Source organism: Siniperca chuatsi, linkage group LG10, assembly GCF_020085105.1.
Source record: "Siniperca chuatsi isolate FFG_IHB_CAS linkage group LG10, ASM2008510v1, whole genome shotgun sequence".
In the NCBI taxonomy this organism is placed as follows: Eukaryota; Metazoa; Chordata; class Actinopteri; order Centrarchiformes; family Sinipercidae; genus Siniperca; species Siniperca chuatsi.
In genome coordinates this window covers 5,382,501-5,403,541 of record NC_058051.1, presented here as the reverse complement: position 1 = coordinate 5,403,541, position 21,041 = coordinate 5,382,501, and the positions used below count along the sequence as shown (strand labels likewise).

General features: G+C 40.3%; 3 protein-coding genes across 4 annotated transcripts in view; 2 read left to right on the top strand and 1 right to left on the bottom strand.

Moving 5' to 3' along the window:
• The first annotated feature begins 471 nt into the window (after positions 1 to 471).
• bcas2 (BCAS2 pre-mRNA processing factor) lies at positions 472 to 7,355 on the top strand. Its single transcript, XM_044211688.1, has 7 exons — positions 472 to 661; positions 4,253 to 4,345; positions 4,438 to 4,508; positions 5,969 to 6,130; positions 6,217 to 6,267; positions 6,369 to 6,449; positions 6,550 to 7,355. Exons 1-7 carry the CDS (start codon positions 569 to 571, stop codon positions 6,674 to 6,676), a joined length of 678 nt encoding a protein of 225 aa, XP_044067623.1. The 5' UTR covers positions 472 to 568; the 3' UTR covers positions 6,677 to 7,355.
• Positions 7,356 to 10,391: 3,036 nt separating this feature from the next.
• otud3 (OTU deubiquitinase 3) lies at positions 10,392 to 15,875 on the bottom strand. Of its 2 annotated transcripts, none has more exons than XM_044212048.1 (8): positions 15,722 to 15,875; positions 14,552 to 14,855; positions 13,201 to 13,349; positions 12,331 to 12,443; positions 12,108 to 12,230; positions 11,749 to 11,881; positions 11,309 to 11,496; positions 10,392 to 11,073 (listed from the first exon to the last, which is right to left on the bottom strand). In XM_044212048.1, exons 2-8 carry the CDS (start codon positions 14,755 to 14,757, stop codon positions 10,909 to 10,911), a joined length of 1,077 nt encoding a protein of 358 aa, XP_044067983.1. In that variant the 5' UTR covers positions 14,758 to 14,855; positions 15,722 to 15,875; the 3' UTR covers positions 10,392 to 10,908. The 2 variants fall into 2 exon arrangements, with proteins under 2 accessions (XP_044067983.1, XP_044067984.1); XM_044212049.1 differs by having other exon boundaries at positions 14,552 to 14,774; positions 15,722 to 15,868.
• A 2,857-nt stretch (positions 15,876 to 18,732) lies between these two features.
• Positions 18,733 to 21,041, top strand: part of tmem240a (transmembrane protein 240a) — a 15,920-nt gene continuing 13,611 nt past the window's right edge. Inside the window, exons 1-2 of the mRNA XM_044211409.1 lie at positions 18,733 to 19,544; positions 19,936 to 20,042. Of these exons, the coding sequence (XP_044067344.1) occupies positions 19,488 to 19,544; positions 19,936 to 20,042 (164 nt within the window). The 5' untranslated portion in view covers positions 18,733 to 19,487. The remainder of the gene's footprint in view (positions 19,545 to 19,935; positions 20,043 to 21,041) is intronic.

Here is a 21,041-nt window from a genome sequence, read left to right as displayed (position 1 = left end):
CCTATCAATAGTTTTACAGACGTTTATTTTATAACGGTGACTTATGGGGGAAATGCTTTTTGGGCCGCAGGGGAATTTTTCGTCACTGCGAGTGGCCACTGGGCAAAAATTGGCTGCAAGGCTGAGTGATGGTGTCGTATCAGTTCTTATTATACATCCATGGCGGGTCCCCTTCCATGGAGTCTGCCATGTTGAACTGCCATGTTTCTAAAGTAGCCGCTGTCGTAGTTTCTCCTACACTCTTGGAAGGCGAGCGCTGTATTCATTTGGTTGCTAGATGTCACTAAATCCTACACACCTTTTAAGTCTGCACTAAAGAAAAAAGGAAAAACAATACAAAGCAAAAAGAAGAGTACCTTCAGCTCCATTTGGGCATTTCAACTTCATCTAGCAGAAGTTACATTCCACTCCACTAGATGTCAGAAACAAAAACTCACGGCCGTTGTAGTTAAGGATTTTATTGTGAAGGTCGAAAACCGGAAAGCCTTGCCTTCAGTTATCTGGATAGGTTTTTCTTTAACTGAGAGAGACATAAAGCAAACATACTCAACAATATAGACTGATTAAAATGGCCGGAACGGCTTCAGTAGCTGGTGAAGTGTTCGTTGATGCTTTGCCATATTTTGACCAAGGTTACGATGCAGCAGGTGTCAGAGAAGCGGTGAGTAAACAGGCAATTCATTTGTATCAGACAGGGAATTTGCTAACCGCAGCGTGTTAGCTAACTAACCACGCTTAAGCGATGGACAAGATGAATAAGGCACACTGTAAAATTTTAGTAAAATTTTGTATTTTTAATTATGCCCACAATTAGCTTTACCAAAGTTTTGCATGCTCAATTGTTAGGTTAAGTGATTTTTTTTCAGCCAACGCTCAGTGTTTCAATTTAGCTCATAACTTCCTGGAGTTAGGAGCGTAGCTATGTTTTAAAGCCTGTGTAACGTTAGTCGGTCTGCGGAAGCCAATACCCGCTAGGAAAATTAAATACAGACGAGAAGTTAGTCTTTCAGGGCTGTATGTATTAAATATGTATGATGTATTTTAGTATATTATTTTGTACTTGAAAAGCCATTTTAAGTGTTCTATCTGCTCCTGTCAATTTGCACCATATTACCACAGTATAATAATGAAACAATACAGTAGAGGACAGAACAATACCAAACAATATTACACTATGTGAGCACGAAGGAAACTCAAATAATGAAGGTCTTAAAACTAGATGGGCTCCAGTGATAAACAAAATTGAGCTCTTATCTCGTAAATATGACTACTGCAACACATGACGAGATCTGTATCTAGCTCCTGCGTGGTTTGAATACAATTATTGTAAGTCGGTTTGGACAAAGGTGTCTGCCAAATTAATGTAATGTAGCTTTAAAATACGACAGTTTTTCCTCTGTTTCCATGACTCATATTGCTATAGAAACAGCTAAAAAAAAAAGGAGGAAATACAGGTTAATTAATTGTGAATTAGTATTAGTAGTGTCATAATGGTTCTGACTTCTCAAATGGAAATGATAACCATTTTTACCTCTTCTCATAATTATAATATCCGTATTTCGTGGTTAATAGATAACTATCTCATTATTACAAGATTAGGATCACATTATGAACTATGGATCTGTCATTATGAGGCTGAATGCAATGTGCTTTCGTACAATAACGTGTCCTAGTAAGCTGTGTCAGTGAGCCAGCTTGTACAATACCAGAGCCTCGACAAGGGAACAACTAAATGGAGTGCAGCCATCATTGATGTTATTAATTCCACCTGTGGTTTTCCTGCTATATCCTTTCAAAAGGTCTGCTGTATAAGGTCTTCTTCTCCATTGTGTCACTTTAGCTGATACTTCTCACCACATTAAAATACATGTCAGATGAATGTGGTTGTGGTTACTACAGAACACCTCACAGAACAAGACTTAAGACTTTTTTTTTTGTCTTTTTTTGTCTAAGTGCTCAATTGACCATCATCACACCTAAAGTAGACTTGTTTTACTACTCTTATTGGTGTGTGCATTATGCAGCTCTGCAGATTATTCTCAGAGCAGATATTTTGACATGTTATAGAAAAAGCACATGTGTGAGAGATAATATTAGTTATGACTCTTCCATTTAGATGAACCAGTAAGACACAGCCAGCCAGCATTTACAAGACCAGGTAGCTGGCACTGACGAGTCTAATATAAAGCACCTTTATTAATGTTACAAGTTATACCAGTGTTTGGCAACGACAGGCAGGTTTGGCTGATGTCGTGTTGTCATGTTTAATCTTTATAAATAAAGTAAATAGATCCGAACAAGGACACAGTGTGTCATAGATGCAAAGCAACAAACATTATTGCATATCGAAAATGGTATGACAAATCCCCTCCTTCTCCCTAGAGATGGACTTCTTAACTGTGAGTGATAAATTATCTAAATAAACTTTGTCTTTACCCGCCGCCATTTTCTCGTGAGTAGGGATGGGTATCATTTGGATTTTATTGATACTATTTTTATCAATGCTCTTATCTGTTCTTTTTCATTACTAAATAATTGCTTTTTAAAAATATATTATTTTAAAAAAAGAATAAATTCAGAACAGGATTAGAATTTAATATTTTAAATATAACTAAATATTGTTTCTAGAGCAGCAACAGTGTTTACAGCTGCAAATTCACTATATAAACTCAATAATATCTTACCTGACCAGCAGTAAGTTTACAAGAATTTGCCACATTTTAAGATTCGTGGCGAACTAAGATAGTTAGACTACATACAGACAGCTTCGTTTTAGCTTGTTGGTAACAGTTTGCTATTAGCCGAGCTAGCACGCTGTGAGAACATGAGACTGCAGACAGAGCAGATTAAAATATTGCTTTCTACATGTTCACATGTGTGTGCTTGTTGAACAGGTGTATTGATAAAGTAATGCTTTTTACTTGCAGAGGTTTTATTGCACTTACTTACAGTAGCAAGCGTAGTTCTTGTCTACTCAAGTAATCTCCATCGCGGCCTGTCTGATCTGCTGACCGCTGTGTGTGTGTGTGTGTGTGTGTGTGTGGGAGGAGGAGGAGCTCAGCCCGACACAGACAGCAGGAGAGGCTGCAGCGAGCGTGATAATACTACGGTCTTTAATGATTTTGCCCCAGGGCCCGTTTAATACCGGGTTTCAGTACCCATCCCTACCCACGTGTGCCCGATCGGTAGCCTATGTGCAACTCTCAACAGAGATCGCTACTTCCATTATCAGCTCCAGAAAAATACATGTTTAATTCTTTGTTACCACTTGCCCAATTGTGCTAGATTTACTTGCCTGATGTGGCATTTTACTTGCCCTGGGCAATCAGACAATTCTTATTGTTGAGCCCTGTACTAATATTCAAATATTTGTCACCATCACCCCAACCAATTAATTCCACAAAAAAATGTACACATCATTAGGCTATTGTACACATTATATCAGTTCCATGTCACATTGGCACAATTCAAATCACAAACAGTCACACAATCTTAAAACCATTTTCAGAAATGACCAATACAATTGGTTTGATGCACTGCAATATATTGCCAGTGTTTTAACTACCGATTGAAAACAGTGGGTACACTTGTAAGTTGAGTATGACGCACATAAAGCTCCTATGCCTACAAAGAATAGTTCCTCATTTAGAGGTTGATGTAGAAAACTTCTGGTCGATCTTCATTTTGATGAATAAAAGAAAGGGGAAAAAAAAAAAACAATTATGGGTAACTGTAAGTCAATGTCAAAGTGACTCACTTCATTATTATCAAGGGAGCCTGGAAAGTGTCCAAGGTCCATCTTCACTCTAACACTGGACATGCTGGGACCTCCCAAAACATACCTAATCTGAAGGGCACCGAGGCACCTCAGCTCAACAACATGTCAAACTCAACATTAGAAATTCTTCGTTACCATGAATGAACAAACACCATGAGTGAAATTAGTTGGTGTAGTCTTTTTAGTCTTTGATTGGCAAAAAACGCAGTCGCCCAGGCCTCCTCGACACAGTATTACCCATGTTCAGTCCGAATGCTGTTTCAGATGCTTTTAGGATTATGGGAAAATGATAATTAAAAAAAATAAATGTTTTGGTATTTAATAATCAAAATGAACCTGATACCTGCTCTGCAATGTCCAGTCCAAAAATCACATGTACCAGCGGATTTTTAAACCATAGTAAAAACGGATCAAAGTTCATTTCTTGGTAGCTGCAGTGCTTTTCCTGAAAACGTATTATATTTTGACATCTAGGCTGCAGCGTTGGTGGAGGAGGAGACCAGAAGATACCGACCTACCAAGAACTACCTGAGCTACTTGCCCACACCTGACTTCTCTACTTTTGAGGTGACAAACTCCTCAGACCTCTGCAACCTTCTTCACAGTATCAGCCAGTGTGACAGAAATAACAGCATTTCTTATTTCTTATCACCCTTTAGACAGAAATTATGAGAAATGAATTTGAGCGGCTGGCGGCTCGGCAGCCCATGGATCTCCTGAGCATGAAGAGGTAAACCCTACACACTGCAGGAGCCTGTGTTGATACTTGATAGAGCAGCAGACCACCTGAAACAAGGGCCTGCATGTCTCTATGGGCTCCTAATACATACACACCTACAGAGAATCATGCAAAAATACTGCTGCGTTCAACACAGCGATTGTAGTGTAGCCGAAAATTTAGATTTTTCATCATATGCCTCAGAGAGAGAATTATACGCGCATGTAATTATACATTACTGTATAATTACATTACATAAATGCATTACTGTGGAGGTACTACAATATTTTCAGTGATGGATATATTTTAAGGTATTTTAGGTTATTTACATTAGGATTGCCGCTGTCAAAACTACTGTTTGAAAAGTAAACTTAGTCCTGTATCAAACCAATGAGTGAATTCAGTTAATGGAAACAGGAAGTTACAAAATGTGCCACTAGATATTTGTGCTGCCACAAGGCAAAAAGCAGGGCGTGGTAAATGAGACACCCAGCAATCCTGAAACATCACACTAAACTAAATTAAAGCTGCAACCAGGGGTGTGCCATATCATATCGTTCACAATAATACCAGTATAAATAGAATAAAAAGATATAAAGAGAACTGAAGGGAAAAGCAAGGTGAGCGGATTTAAGTAGTTTGTGAGGAAACACTAAAATAAGGTGGAGAATTAAGTAGACTTAAAATGGTGATATAAGAAATAACCTACTAGAAATAGGGTAATGTATTAATGTGTTCTTTCATATATATTTATATATAGTTTTGTTTTTTTAAATAGAAAAGTATACCGTATATCATCAAGAATATCATTATCACAGAGATATTGTGCTATTATTTTAGGACCATATCGCCCACCCATAGCTGCAACTAATGATTTAAAAAAATAATAAAAAATGCCCATCACAAGTTCAGAGTGCCCAAAAACCAAAGATATTCAGTTAACTATCAGAACAGACTATGAAAACCAGAAAATATTCACATTTAAGATTAAACCAGTGGGGTTTTTTGTGCCATTTTTACTTTAAAAATTACTTAACCGATTTATTAAAGTACTTGCAGAATAGTTTTCTGATTAATGACTAAACGAATAATCCACTAATTGTATCAGCTATAAGCTAAATGTCTTTTTGTATGTGGATGTGACTGAAATGTTTAACCACGAACTCTGAACAAACTGCTTGCTTCTGTTAGAAAAAAGTGATTTCCTGCCAGTGTTGATTTTCTTACACCAAAACTGTAATAAAACTAAAAACATTTGGTAAATATGACATTGTATTGAATTCACGATGAATACAAAAGTAATGGTAGATAATGCCAACAAATGTTAGCTGTAGTCGCAGTTGTAATTTTTCATTTAAAATGATTGAACGTGTATTTTTAATAATCATCATTAATATCATACTTTTTCACAATTATTTTTTCTCTGTGGCTCCAAATGTTGATAATTTCGTCTGACTTTTTTTCCTGTGGAGATATGAGCTGCCAGCGCCCTCATCAGGACAGAAGAATGACATTACAGCGTGGCAGGAGTGTGTGAACAACTCAATGGCTCAACTAGAGCACCAGGCAGTCCGCATTGAGAACCTGGAGCTCATGGCGCAGTATGGAACCAATGCATGGAAAGTCTATAACGAGTATGTGACAGCAGTCTATCTCTCAGTTACTCACTGCATATTTACTCTAAAGACTGCTAACATGTTATCTTATTTTCCTCCTTCAGTAACTTGGCCTTCATGATTGAAATGGCTCAAAAGGAACTTCAGAAATTCAGGTGAGCTATCACTGGAACATTTGTGCTGTATAAAAGTGTTGTTAAGTCCGTTTTCACATGTTTACAAATTTAATTATTTTAATTATTTTTTTGGTACACAGGAAGCAAATTCAAGATTTAAACTGGCAGCGTAAAAATGATCAGTTAGCAGGAGGAGCCAAACTGCGAGAGCTGGAGTCAAAGTATGTTGTTTTATTAATTTATATGTTTATATCACTGTACATAGGCAATATGTAGGTTAGATTTTCCGCTGCTGTAACATCTGTATCACTCCCTCAACAGCTGGGTGTCTCTGGTCAGTAAGAACTATGAGATCGAGCGGGCCATCGTCCAGCTGGAGAATGAAATAACTCAGCTCAGACAACAGCAGGGGGACGAGAACAAGGAGAACATCAGACAGGACTTCTAGAGCAGCAGCAGCAGCTTTCACCTTCATAGCACTGATCTGCAAACTAATGATCCCTCAATCAGACAGATTTCATCTTGTTTCAAAAGGCTAACTGGACTAAGAAGCAACCTGAGGAGGGGAAAGTTACCTGTATGGAGATTTAAAGTGAAACTGCTTATGTTCAGCTGCATTATCAAATAACATTGACATTCAGAATGAGTTGCTGAGAAACCTCAGTGACAACACATTTTAGCAGACTTCACGCCTCTTATTCTACTGTAAAAACAGTGGTGGATTATGGTATAATGCAGCTTTTTGACTGTGCAGATGTTTAAAGTGAGACTGTGTACAGTTTGGAACAAGATAAAACACATTCATCTTCTTACAAATGGAGAGTTGAATTCATAAGCAATAACACATCTTTACTCAATTCAGTACACTCATGTTTTGCTGTTACAGCCTCACTTGGTCACAGGTGACATTATTCAGTAAAAGTGACATAATCTCACTTTAAACATTCTAAAGGTTTAAATTTATACCAGCATGTTGGTTTCAATCTTTCTACCAACACAGGAGTGTGTTTAGAATTAAGTGTACATAGTTTGTCAAGTCTGTCAAAGACAAAATTATTTGAGCCCCACCTTGACTTCCATTCATGTAATTTTTTTATGCTGTTTTAATAAAATGAGCATTTCTTATATTTCCTAGGGTGTGGATTGGACATACTCTTAATAATAATATTAAGAGAGACCCAACAATTCCCACCATGAGCAAACAGTGGCAAGGGAAAAACTTAATTTTAACAGGCAGAAATCTTGAGCAGAACCAGGCTCTGGGTTAGTGGCCATCTGCTTCAACTGGTTGGGTTGAGAGAGATATGATGATGATAGGAATAATAATGATGATAAGACTAATAATAATAATTGTAGCAGTGGGTGTTGAGCTAGAATATGGGGGCAGTAGGTGGCTTGCAACCACAGATCTAGTCTCTGCAGCCCCGGAGGCAGAAATACCAGATAGGAGAGAGACGAGAAAGCACAAAACTATGGGAGAGAGAAGATGTCAAGTTAGTAACATGCATTAATCGGATAAGAATGCGTACAGAGGGAGATGGCGAGAGGAGCTCAGTGCATCATGGGAAGTCTCCCGGCAGTCTAGGCCTATAGCAGCATAACTAAGGGATGGTTCAGGACTCACCCAAGCCAGACCTAACTATAAGCTTTATCAAAGAAGAAAGCCTACTCTTAAATGTGGAGATGGTGTCTGCCTCTGGGCAGGGATCTGATTCCACAGGAAAGGAGCTTGATAACTGAAGACTCTGGCTCCCATTCTACTTTTGGAGACTCTAGGAACCACAAGTAACCCTGCATCCTGGGAGCGCAGTGTTCTAGTCAGATAATAAGGTATTATGAGCTCTTTAAGATATGATGGTGCCAGACCATTAAGAGCTTTGTAGGTGAGGAGAAGGATTTTAAATTCTATTCTGGATTTTACAGGGAGCCAGTGCAGAGAAGCTAATACTGGAGAAATATGATCTTGTTCTTGTCAGTACACATGCCGCAGCATTCTGGATCAACTGGAGAGTCTTAAAAGACTTGTTGGGGCAGCCTGATAATGAGGAATTGCAATAATCTAGCCTAGAAGTAAGAAATGCATGGACTAGTTTTTCTGCATCTTTCTGTCAGGATGTGCCTGATTTTTGCAATGTTACGTAGGTTAAAGAAGGTAGTCCTTGAAGTTTGTTTTATGTGGGAGTTAAAGGACATATCCTAATCAAAGATAACTCAGAAATTCCTTACGGTGGTGCTGGAGGCCAAGGCAATGCCATCTAGAGCAACTACAGTATATTTTTTAGATAATGTGTTTCGGGCCAAGTACAGAATACCTTCAGTTTTGTCAGAGTTTAACATCTGAAAATTGCAGGTCATCCAGGTTTTTATGTCCTTAAAGCATGCTTGAAGTTTAGCTACCTGATTGGTTTCATCTGGCTTGATCGATAGATATAACTGGGTATCATCTCCCTAAATGTTTATGGAACGTTTCCTAATAATATTGCCTAAAGAAAGCAGGTGAATAGAATTGGTGTATTAGAATTGTCTGTGACTAACTTTAACTTTGGCGTGCATAAAGGATTCATCCTTAACCACAACAAACTGAGAAATAGGACTTAAACCAGCTTGTGGTTCCTTTAATGCCAATTAATGTTCCAATATCTGTAATAGGATGTGATGACCAATGGTGTCGAATGCAGCACTAACATCTTTATTCTTTATCTTTATCATCCCTTTATTCCGTCCTCCACATGGCTTCGGGAGCGTTTCAGAAACAGATCATTTTGCCTGCCCTCTTTTGTTGACTTGCTCAGACTTGATTTGGTCATTTTCCCTTGAATGTTGTGCTTCTACTATGGGTGAGAAGGCTACGTAGTTAAAGGGTTGCATTTTTTAGGCTGGTTTAATTGTGTTTAGTTTTATTTTGCAAATTGACCGGATGCTCTATGCCGTTTCTGTGTCTTAAATGTGCATAGATGTATTATAAGAACTGGATAGCGCACTCCAAAATGGCGCTTATTCATGCCAAAAAAGTTTTCTAGCTTCCGTGTTTACTTCCGGGGTAGATGGCACACTGAATATGCGCAGTAGTGTTTCTCCCGCTCGGCCCATAGACTTTACATTATGATGACGTCACGGATATTAAAATAGCTTTTCTCAGCTCGAGTGAAGTTTTACAAATATAAAACCTCCATGGATCTAAAAAACATAATAGAAAGAGTCATAATTGACCTTGTTTGCAGTTCGAGCTGCCCTATCAACAGTTTTACAGACGTCTCTTTTATAATGGTGGCTTATGGGGAAAATGCTTTTTGGGCCGCAGGGGAATTTTTCGTTGCAATACCGCCAGTGGCCACCGGAGAAACAAGGCTGCAAGGCTGAGCGATGGAGCCTTATCGGTACATCCCATAGACTTTATAGAAAGATCGTGCTGACGCCCTGCACGATTCGATCTGCTCTGTGTAGCTTGACGCGGCTTCCGTCAAAAATAGACTAGCCGCGTATTCTCCGCGGAGCAGGGCGGAGAGCCGCTTCTTAAACGGGCTGCGGCGCGTCTGGTGGAACCACAAGCGTTGTCTAGAATGGCCGCGATCAGCTGCGGCGGCCGCGATCAGCTGCGGCGGCCGCGATCAGCTGCGGCGGCCGCGTCGCAGCCGTAACGCTGCTGAGAACCAGTGCTTGTTATGTAGAAAGTCACACAGCTGATTGGCGACTGCTTTCTCGAGAGAAAGGGAAGGTCAGATGTAGGTCTATAGTTGGCTAAAACCCCCTGGAACAAGAGTGGGATTTTAAAGAAGAGATTTAATTACAGCTACTTTAAAAGACGGTGGTACATAGCCTGTTAATAACGTCTCTCTCTCTCTCTCTCTCTGTGTGGCTTGAAGGGTCCTCCATATCAATCCAGACACATTTACAGAAGACATTTTACAAAAGGCGTAGAAGAAAAGCCTACGGCCTCCTAAATGTCTCCTGATGTATATGGAGGAGAGACTGGGGAGCAGGTGTGGGAAATCCTGCCTAGAAGACAGATTGATCATATCTAGTAAAGAAGTGCTAAGGTTAAAACTTCTTTAAGCATCCTAGTTGGGATGGAGTCTAAGAGACAGGTTGATGTCTAATGCACCTCTAATTTGAAAAACATGTCACCCTGGATAATATGTAATATATTATCTGGTGCACACAAAAACAGTAAATCATCATTTATTATTATTTATTGCCACATTACTTACACAGTGTGCATGACAATCATCCATCTGCCACTCTTCCTTTACTTCCTTTTTTAGTCAGATCGAACAAACAAAATGATCTGAACATCTGAATAGATGTTAACTCCATCTGTGGCAAATCAAAAAGCCCAGCTACATGAGATTATCTGCATTGGTTGTCATGAGAAGCCAGATGTCCAGGACAGAAAGGGGCCAGGGGGTTTCTACATACAACACCAACCAGGGCTTGAACTGAATCAAAACCCAACAAAAACACTGAAAGTCATGCTCTTTCACTCTCTGTCTTTTACAACTTTCACACATCTCACACACACAAGTTTGCAGGCACCGTTATACCGTTTGCAAAGAAACTATAGGGTTTTCTTTAGGAAAAGTCATCCACTGTGAATCTAAATTGACTATGTGCAAAACTTTGTTGACAGCGTCAGCCACCGGTAGCTAGAGTAGCAGTAGGTAATTTTGGCCATGCTCCAGTCTATATACTGAGAGTGTTGAGAGCTGGTACTAAAGTAACAGCCTCTGGCAGGTTCTGGTTCTGGTCCTGACTTCCTTTACTCTGGAGAAACTTCTGCCGATGCCTCTCCTCCTGACGCTTCTTCTTCTCTTGACGCTGCTGCTCTTTCCTCTGCTTGTTAGATACCTGGGAATGAGGGAAACAAAAATTACTCAATAATTTCACTTCAACTGAGGTGTGTTTTGACTTCAGGTATTCCCTACATTGTCAATCACATCTTTTTAAGAGTAAAAATGCCGCAGTCTGTCCACATGTAATGGTTTGAAGACATTTCATACAACGTTCAAGTGAAATCTAAAATAAAAATGGCCTTGGATTGCAATTCATTTGGCTAGACAGGCTGTGTAATAAGTGAGTCTACCTTTGGTTTTTGTATGTTGCTGCCCTCTGCTGGCTGTTTTTGCTCACTGCAGTCTGCTGCTGCAGCTCTGCAGGCTGAGCAGGATCCTGAGGAACACTGGCCCTGGCAGGACTGGCCCAGCATTGGGCCAACAAGCCATTCAGCATTGATGGTTGCCGCACTCAGCTGGAGTAGGTTCTCCTCATCACCTGAGGCAGAAAACACACACATAAACACATGAATAGAACCAGTCAGTGTGATGTGATCATTACTGTTGTAATGTCAAGCTAACTTAATTACAGGCTGACGTGTTTATGGGACCAATGGAAAATTTTGCTGAATAGACAAGCTTGAATGCATGATGGTTATGAAGTCTGTAATAAAGCTGACTCCTGGTTGTTCTCTATTGCCCTGACAGTCTAATTCTTCCAGCAGCTAATGAGTCAAGTGTAACTTCTGACCCTGGATTCCTCGATTCTTGATGGAGCTCAGGATCACGTTGTCCTCCTCTGAGGATGTGGAAGAAGGGTTTTTCTGTCTGTCTCTCTGACCGTCCCCAAACTCACGCTGCTGGCCTCGTGAATTCTGTAGATTCTGGAAACAGCAATAGCAAGAAAACATCAGCGAGACATCAATAAAGGGTGCCTCAGTAGGTGTATTATTATCATACTTAAGCCTATAAATGTTAAACATGACATGATGCACTCTTGACATCTAAAGAGGTAGGCCTGGAATTTACTAAATGATTTCAGCTACTGAAAGATGAGGGATAATTGTTCCTAAATGCTGGTCCATTGAATGCCCATTGTATACTATATACCTCTATGCAGAGCTGAGCAGGATTTTCAGAGTTGTCTCCAATCCGCCTCACACTGTCATAATGATCTCCATAGCGGTAGGCAATGTGTAGCTCTCTGCACATTTGCTTCTCTGCACCATTTATCTGCAATGAGAACAGAACACATAAACTGTGTGGTGTGCCAAAAGGATAGATAGATTATGTGATATCATTTGAAAGTCTTTGCCTGTGCCTCTGTCCCTACCTCCCACAGTGGTGTGTTGAGCTGATGGATGACCACTTTCACCTGTTGACTGCGAGCAAAAGCCACGATAGCGTCATTGCCAGCAAACGTACCAGCCTGAGAGAGGTTGGATACTGGGTGGAAAGAAACAAAAACTTATTGCCCACAAAATAATCTTAAACTGTGATCACACAGCATATCTTCTAAAACACTGTCAATGTCCTAAACTGTCATTACACATTTTTTCACATTTCTAAATTGATTATGTAAAAATTGTATAGAAATTTCATTGTAATGATATAAACCATTTGAACTACTTGTTGTTCTGAATGAATGAAGTCAAGACAGGCACAACTAGCAGTGGTTCCCATCCTTGTTGGCTTGTGACACCTTAAAACAAACGTTGTGACCACTTTAACCAAAGAGTGAGTTTTTTCCCTTGTTTTATGTACGTTTTCAAAATTTTAGAGGCCTGAAAAGATCAAATTATCCAGTAATTCACATGTTAAAAAAGCAAAGAATAGAGGAAAGTCTGGGGAAAAAACATTGTGTGCAGCGGAAATATGTTTTTTCTTCACTCCTTTGTAGCAAACCCTCAGATTTATCTTGCTTATCTTTAGCTTTTACAGGTCCCCATCCCCAGGTTGGGAAACACTGACATACAGCATCTGTTACTCTATTGCAAACAGAACTGATCGCCACCAGGGGTCACTGCATAGTTGCTGGTCAAAATTGTCTCCCAATGAAATCAATGACTTCCCATGTACAGTAACATGACGGAATAGTCAATTGTGAATAAGGCATTAGTATAAGTCTCCTATCTGATCACAGTATTTTATTTTATTTCCTTTGTTGATTTACTCAGTGTCACCAACTGGGTCATTTTCTTACAGTGCTGTGCGAAGGGCACATCGTCCTCGACAAAGGGTTCAAAGTCTTGTCGATTGGACATCATATACTGGACAGTCTCCTGCCGAAGCCGCAGGTGACCCCGGGAATGACCTTCTAACTGGTCGCCTAGAGCTCTGAACAGGCAGTTCCTGCAAGAAACAAAGACAGGTATGTCTACACATGACAGCCTATAGTTAAATGACTCAGTGTCAAGGTTCTTGGCCAGAATGGAGGTTATGTTATGTTTAAATCAAAGGCTTATATTCCACTGATGCATTCATTAGCGTAGGCATTAGCTGGCAAGTTTCTGGGTGTTGGCCAATAACAATGACTTAAGTCCTGCAAATCACAAGGCTCCAAGACCTTCTGCCCAGTAGTAAACATGATTGACTCAATCAATTTAATTCCCATCTTGATTTTTCATTAAGCTAGAGAGACCTAAAGATGTTTCCCTTGTTGTTTTCCAATCTCAAATGGCACAGTACATCTGGTATTGTCAGTTGGGGAAGACAAATCATGTTTCAACAAAGATGAGGACTGTCAAATTCTGTCTCCAGTGATATATATATAGATATATATACCTGGCCAAGAGAGCAGCATAAACATTGTTACAACAGACAGACAAATACAACTGTCACACACTACAAATGAGTGAACACAATATCCAGTTAATATGAAATAAAAGGTAAAGGACCAAAATCCAGTTATGATGCATCAACAGGTACAATTTCCTAAAACGATTTCATTGAAAATTTAGGAGCAATCACATTGACCAAGAGTATTAGTTCAGGTCTTTCTGTACATTATTCCAGGAAGAAGGGGCAGCGTATTTAAAAGCTTTTTTGCCTAATTCTGTTCTAACTCTGGGGACCAACATCTGTAGAATATTGTGAGAGCGCAGGCCATTTTGATTTTGGTTTTTACACTTGTATGTACAAAGATAAGAAGGAACGAGCCCAAGGACAGATTTATATATAAAAGCCAACCAATGCGAAAAGTCTGCAGACATACAGAGATGGCCACTTAGTAGCAGTATACAGAGTACAGTGGTGTATAAGATCTCCACACTTGCCTATACTAAGCAGCAAGCAACTCAGGTACGAATACTGTGCAGTTTACTGTACATTGTTATTGACTGTGGGCTGGGGAGAAGTAGGCAGAGAGGTTGAAGACATTATGTTCCTCTATCAAGGCATCCTGGATACTCATGGTGAGACAGCAGTCTCCAGCTTGAAATAATAAAGCTTTACTTATATAATAAGATTTAAGAGACATGTATCAGTGATGGTAAAGGACGATACAGAGGAAGACAAAGCACAGCTAGATGCCACAGTCTTTGTCTGGCTCTTACCCATCTCCGGGGACTTCTCTCAGCCTGAGCCCCAACGCCTGGAGCTGATTGGAGAAACTGACAAACTCTGCTCCTTCATCGTAATCCTGAGGCCTGTTCTTGCGGTCCTTTACGATGGCCCGGCGTGCTGCTCGCTCATCCCTCTTGCGTTCCAGTTCACTCTTCTTGTTGCTCCGTACAGGTTTCGGTGTCTGTTTCCTAGACATGTTGGCTGCATTCGTTTCTGTGGGCCAACAACACCAAAGTATGTCTTCTTATAGTAATGAGCTGGCACTTGCATCAACCACTGCCATATATCTGGAACCTATTTAAAAGGACACAAAAACAGGTGAGGCAATAACACGTTTTCAGAAAATGTAAAGAGATATATTGTTTTCTTAGTCATCATAATATACCAAGGTTGTGATTTCAGCCAGTTAGTCTTCTGTAAAACGGTCATTTGCAAGACATACCCATCCTGCCATATTATTTCCCTGATGTAGAATACATTAGTATGCATATGGACAGTAGCTAGTAAGCCATGCGCTATTTATTTTTTTTTGGATTCTCTGCATACTGGCAAATTCAAAATACAAGTAATATATTAAGCAGCAATTTGTTCCAGTGTAATCTAGGCTTGGTTCACATTGCTACACTGACGTGTTTTGATAAAAAGCACATTGTCTGACTAATAGGATAGCTAAATAGTATAGCTAGTTAGCTGATCCCTTAGTATAGTGGTGTTTAGTTTAAATGCTACATAGGTTTCTTTCACATTTTAGGGATGATGTTTTTTTAGATAAAATGTGATATGACCGATGCTGAAACAATATTAACTGTGTTATGTTGAGTTAATATTCCTAGTAACGTTATTATTGAAGCTAAATACCAATTCGACGAGTTTCGTTTCGTTACATAGCTAGCTAGTTGATTGTATTGACGTTAACTAGTAACTACGTACTTCGCTAACTAGTGCTAAGTAACGTTACTTGTTAGTTAACACAAACATAGTATTATCGGCATCATGTTAGCTAACAGCTAACATGAAATTCGACAGAAAGCAGCTAGCTAGCTAGCTAACGTTCAACGTCTGGATATTAGTTACATAACAAATCACATCTTCCCGCTTGTAGCACTCACTACATAGTAAGCAACTGGAGAGCTTGGCGCAGTTAATAGATTGATGCTTACCTTTAACAAACTGCGTTCGACAAAATATAACTATGTTTCGTTTTTCATTTAAGCTCAGAAGATAAATGTAATGATTGTCCTTTTTTGTTTACAACTGGAGTTCCGCATACGTATGTCCATGTACGTCAAAACGTACGGAAGAGGGAATGGGCCAAACTGCAGCGGCGATTAAAAAAAACCCATTGCATTGGGCTGATGGTAGCAACAGTTTTATTCAATGAAAACAAAACATCCGTATCTACAACACCACAGCTATTTTTATACACACGACTTGACAAGTTTGAAAAAAGGCTTAGTAGGAATGATGTAATGTGGACTAGTACCGTATGCACCATTCTATAGCCTATATAAGAGGTAATCAATTAAGCAGTCAGTCAAAGGACCATCAACAACTTGATAAATCATTCAGTTGATCAATGGAACATATAGATTAGCTGATCAATCAATCAATCAATCATATCTATCTATCTATCTATCTATCTATCTATCTATCTATCTATCTATCTATCTATCTATCTATCTATCTATCTATCTATCTATCTATCTATCTGATAATTGTAACACGTCAAAAAGCTCTGAGTCATTTTATATTGCAGACTGTGACTCAGGACGAAGTAGGAGGATGAGTTACAATTTTGAAAGAAATGCTTCTTCTGAAAATCACTCCACCTTCTGCTCTCCTCAACTCTTAGAAAATCTACTCTCCACCAACTCCTTCTGATGACTCCACACAGTTGGTGAAAATAATGTGGGGGAGGAGTGGGCAGAGAGGCAATAAACAGGATGTTTGCTATGTAAAAAGACCAGCAGACACAATGAGACCAAAAAAAAAGCCTCAAGACATAAAACTGCATTAGAAGACGGAAGCAGTAACACTATACTATTTCTAGACAAAAATAATACTAATTTGTACCAAACCAGCTGGCGTAAAAGAAACAGAAAATACATCTGCAAAAGTAAGTTGGTGTGTGGTTTAGACCTCAGTCAGCCAAGCACAGACAACATATCATTTATAGGCCTACTGCATCTATGTGCATATACAGTATGTTTGTGTGTGTGTGTGTGTGTGTGTGTGTGTGTGTGTGTGTGTGAGAGAGAGTCAGTCCAATAGTGCAACAGAAAGTTCCTTTTTGTGACTTGATATCAGGCTAAAATAGAACATTATATCAAAGAAAGTCAATTTCAACTGATTTCACAATGTTATATTAATGACTGATGCTTTTTTAGAGAAACATACAATCCTTGTCAGCTTCACTGACTTGCCCAATAGTTTTTTTGACATGACACAAGGTTATTTGTATGGATAACACCTGCAAAACTATATGATTATGAAACTAGGCCATCTAGTTTAATATCTTGGTACACTGAGAAATCTGAGATCCTTCCAATGGTGAATAGACAGACTGTACTACTTATTTGATAACAGCCAATACATTAAGGTTTACAGCTGTGAGAAAGTGGAATAAGTTTCCTCGAAGCTGAAGCACAGTCATTTTTACCTGTAACCAAATGCAAATATTGCAGTTTATGGTAAAAGTTGGGATTTTAACGCAGGGGGGTGATCCACAGGAGGTAGAAAAAATTACTGTAGGTACACAAATGGCAAAGAAGACTTTAAAGGGTCAGTTCACTCAATATAAAAAACAGCATTTTAAGTGTTTAAGTTTTCAGACATTTTCTCCGGAAACTTCAGCTGCCAACTTAATACAGTGGGGGTAAATGACATTCAGTTTGTGTTCTCAAAGCTGTGAAAAATGTGAAAACATCAATAGCAATGCGTCTATCCAGAAACAAGGTCATTTGATTCCTGAGGCCCTTGAAATATTAATAATTTTGCTGTTTTTAATGTTTGGTCACATTTATCTAAAGCCGAAAAATGCTGTTAAATCCCTTTCCTATTAAATGTTTACGTTATCCCCATTCTACCCCCTGTAAATTTTAATTAGAGTCTGCTACACTGGTGCCCAGCTTGGCTGCGTTTCTTCACTGGGGGAGGTCGAAATTAAGTAACTAGCAGTGTGCCTGAGGGTGACAACAGCAGATGTTTTCAAGTCGGTACCAGCAATGGAAACTTAGAATACAATAAGATTGGTTATTGATTATTTTGTCATTATTAACGATCACTAACATGCATGCAAAATGTTATGGTTTTTACAAAAATTCAGAAAATGTATTCCACAGCTGGTAGCCTAAATGCAGGCTGCTGTATGGTCACTGTCCATGGTACTGAAACAATGCATATCATTGTTCAGTACAGTGATAACAAAAAACGTTTCTCTGTAAACCTGCTGGGGTGGGGTGGGGGGTTGTTTTGTTTACTGGGGCTGATTGGCTGGGCTACATGAGACATTTGGGAACTGTTGGATTAGATTTTTCCTTGACATTTAACAATGTTGCTTTCAGGACCAATATTTTCTCTAAGATAGCTCGATGAGCTTTGTCTAATAGTTGTCACAAGATAACATAATATTATATTATCTTTGCAGTCAGTGGCCATTGTTTCACTTTGACCAGAGGAGACTATTTGTGTAAGGTTTGCACGTTTTGGAGGAAAATTATGCCAGACAATGCCAGTTTGGGATTTCTGAATGTTCACCCCTGTGGCTGCGTAGTTAAAGAAAGAACCTATGAGGACATTTGGACATTAAACATGCAGGATAGTAGGAGTAGAAATAGTAGGAATGGCGCAGACTCAGAAACTGAAGAGCTGCAATGTCTGGACATGAAATAGAAAGGGCGTTTGTGTGTATGCTTGTGTGTTTGTGGGTGTGTTAAAGTGGCGGTACTGAGGGGTAAAACGGGGTTAAGCCTCTGGAGAAAAAGGAGGTTAAATCATCATGAAGCGTGCCATTCTTGAAGCCCGCTCCAGTGCATCTGCAGGTATCCACTATAAATAATGAGCCTATAGGCCGATGCCATAAAGGCAGTTTGCAGTTCTTCCCTCTCATGCCGCCCACTATACACACTCTCTCTCTCCTCGCATACACATACACGCATGCGTGCACAGACACACGCACACGCACACGCACTAGAGGTGGGAGTGGATGCCCGTGTAGCTGCTGGAAGCCAGGATGGGATAATCATGCGTGTCTGGCTCCGGGCGTTTATGCAGCTGCCGTTGCTGGATCTGGACTGGACTCGGGGCGCAGGGTGGGTCTAGTTCCCGACTGGAGCTATCTGGACCTCATGCCGATGTTATCAAGCATTTCGAGAAAGACGAGGGCGATGGCCGTGAGAGGAGTTGGTGCAGCTCTTTGAAACGTCCAGGCGAGAGAAATCGACCGTTTTCGCCGATGGAGGACAGAATTCGCCGGTATTAAAGCACAGCCCCGGTTTGGAATAACTTGGAAAAGGGGAGAGAGGATACCGAGGCACCCCTTAGAGGGTATCGAGGGAACCCTTCTCTTGTTTTCTTTATGGTTTTTTAAACTGGGATAGAGATAGAAACGCACCTGGGAGAACGGATCACTTTTGCATCTGTAATTAGGAGAGGACTGCCTCCTTGGAGCGAGCGGCAGCCGCATCCGACCTACCAGGAGGGATACTTGGATGGAGAGGGCGCAGTGAGGGCTGAGAGAGCGGCTTGCCGTGTGAAGGAGGGGACGGAGGGAGACCGGGCAGTTTGAAGGGACGGGGAGCCAGGAGCGGCGCGGCGGCTCCATGAGCGGCTCCTGCCGGGACAGAGCGCCCAGAGCCCAGCCGGAGCGTCTCCACCGCCGCGGGTAGAACCCCGGGCTACAGGACGGCGGCCAGTTTGGAAGTTTTGATGCATATGATCACAACCACCATGATTTTTATGATTCTTGGTGCTTCAGTTGTAATGGTAAGACACAATCATCCCCCTCAGCCACAATACGGTTTTATAATTTATTCACTGAGGCTAATATTTAATCAGATTATTACAAATGTGCCATACATGTCTCGCATTTTGCGAGAAACTACCTTACAGCAGGCCTATCAATGACATGTGGAAGTAGGTTAGCCTTCCTATAATTACCTGCTGTCATAAATAAATAATCTAAGTCCGCTTTGAGACAAGAGTCCCCCCCTCTTAGAATCGGGAGGCTGTGCCAAGGCTATTTTCTCTCCTTTTCTTTATGATCCTTATTGTTGTTATTTATCTTTATAATAATGAAAAGAATCATTCGCTGTCTGTAGGAATAGCCTAGCCTATTGCTTGACATGTCTCAGCTGACTTGCATGGTTCTTTGCAGGCGATAGCCTGTTTAATGGACATGAACGCACTACTGGACCGCTTTCACAACTACATCTTACCGCATCTACGAGGGGAGGACCGCGTCTGTCACTGCAACTGTGGAAGGTAAATGCCTTAGTCCTCGTACAATATTAGGGATAGACATGGTGGTGTGTGCTTTTTATTTATTTTATTTTTTTTTACCCGTCAATGCTTAATTGCTGAAGAGGCCTCGAAGATTTCTGGCGGTGAAGCCCCGCAAAGCCAACCTGATATCAGCCTGTCTGTGCTCTTACATAGCGACTGACGTTTTCATAGAGGTTTTATTCGCTCTAACAGAAAACCACGTTTGGTCGCGTTGTGTTTATATATATATATATGCTATCGGCTGCGAGGATTTCGGCTTTGCTGCATATACGAAGGTGTGTGTCGGAGACATAAATAGGTAATGAACTATGAGCAATATAAGGCCGATCAAAAACAATCTGAGCATCAAGTGCGCTGTGCCATTCACACGGGCCTACACGGTGTCGGCGAGAATATAAACGTGCTGGGCCAATTATGAACATATGAGTGTTTGAGTGAAGTGGTTATGGCTTAAAAAGTGCTATGGGGCTGAGGGTACCTGCTGTTTGCTGTCACAGTGAGAGCAGGTTTGAAGTGGGGGGGAAACAGCAGCAAGACGCTCATTAATAAATTAATTCGGATTTAATCAGCATTATTATGCATTTTCCAGTAAGCAGTAAGCATGTAATACAGCAGGCTGTGGGCTGTGTGTATGAGCAGAGACACAAGTGGGCCTCTTATTTTTCTGGTCTTAAGTCTACAGTGCCCGAGGGTATGGCAACAGTGTTAGAGCAAGATTTAAAGTAAAAGAGTCCTTTTATCCAATAGATGCACACCTACATTGTCTTCAGATATTAGATCATGACTGACCCATGTCCTGCAGGTAACCTAGCTACAGCCATTAGGGCAGATCAGTGTTTTAGGAAGGGAAATGTCACTGTTCATGTTGGTGCAAGCTGAACAGATGCACATTAAAACAAAACAGCAGTCTATACTGTGCACACTGCAGTGAGGGGGTTGATGTACTAGCAGTTCATTAGCAGCATCTACTGTGTTTTT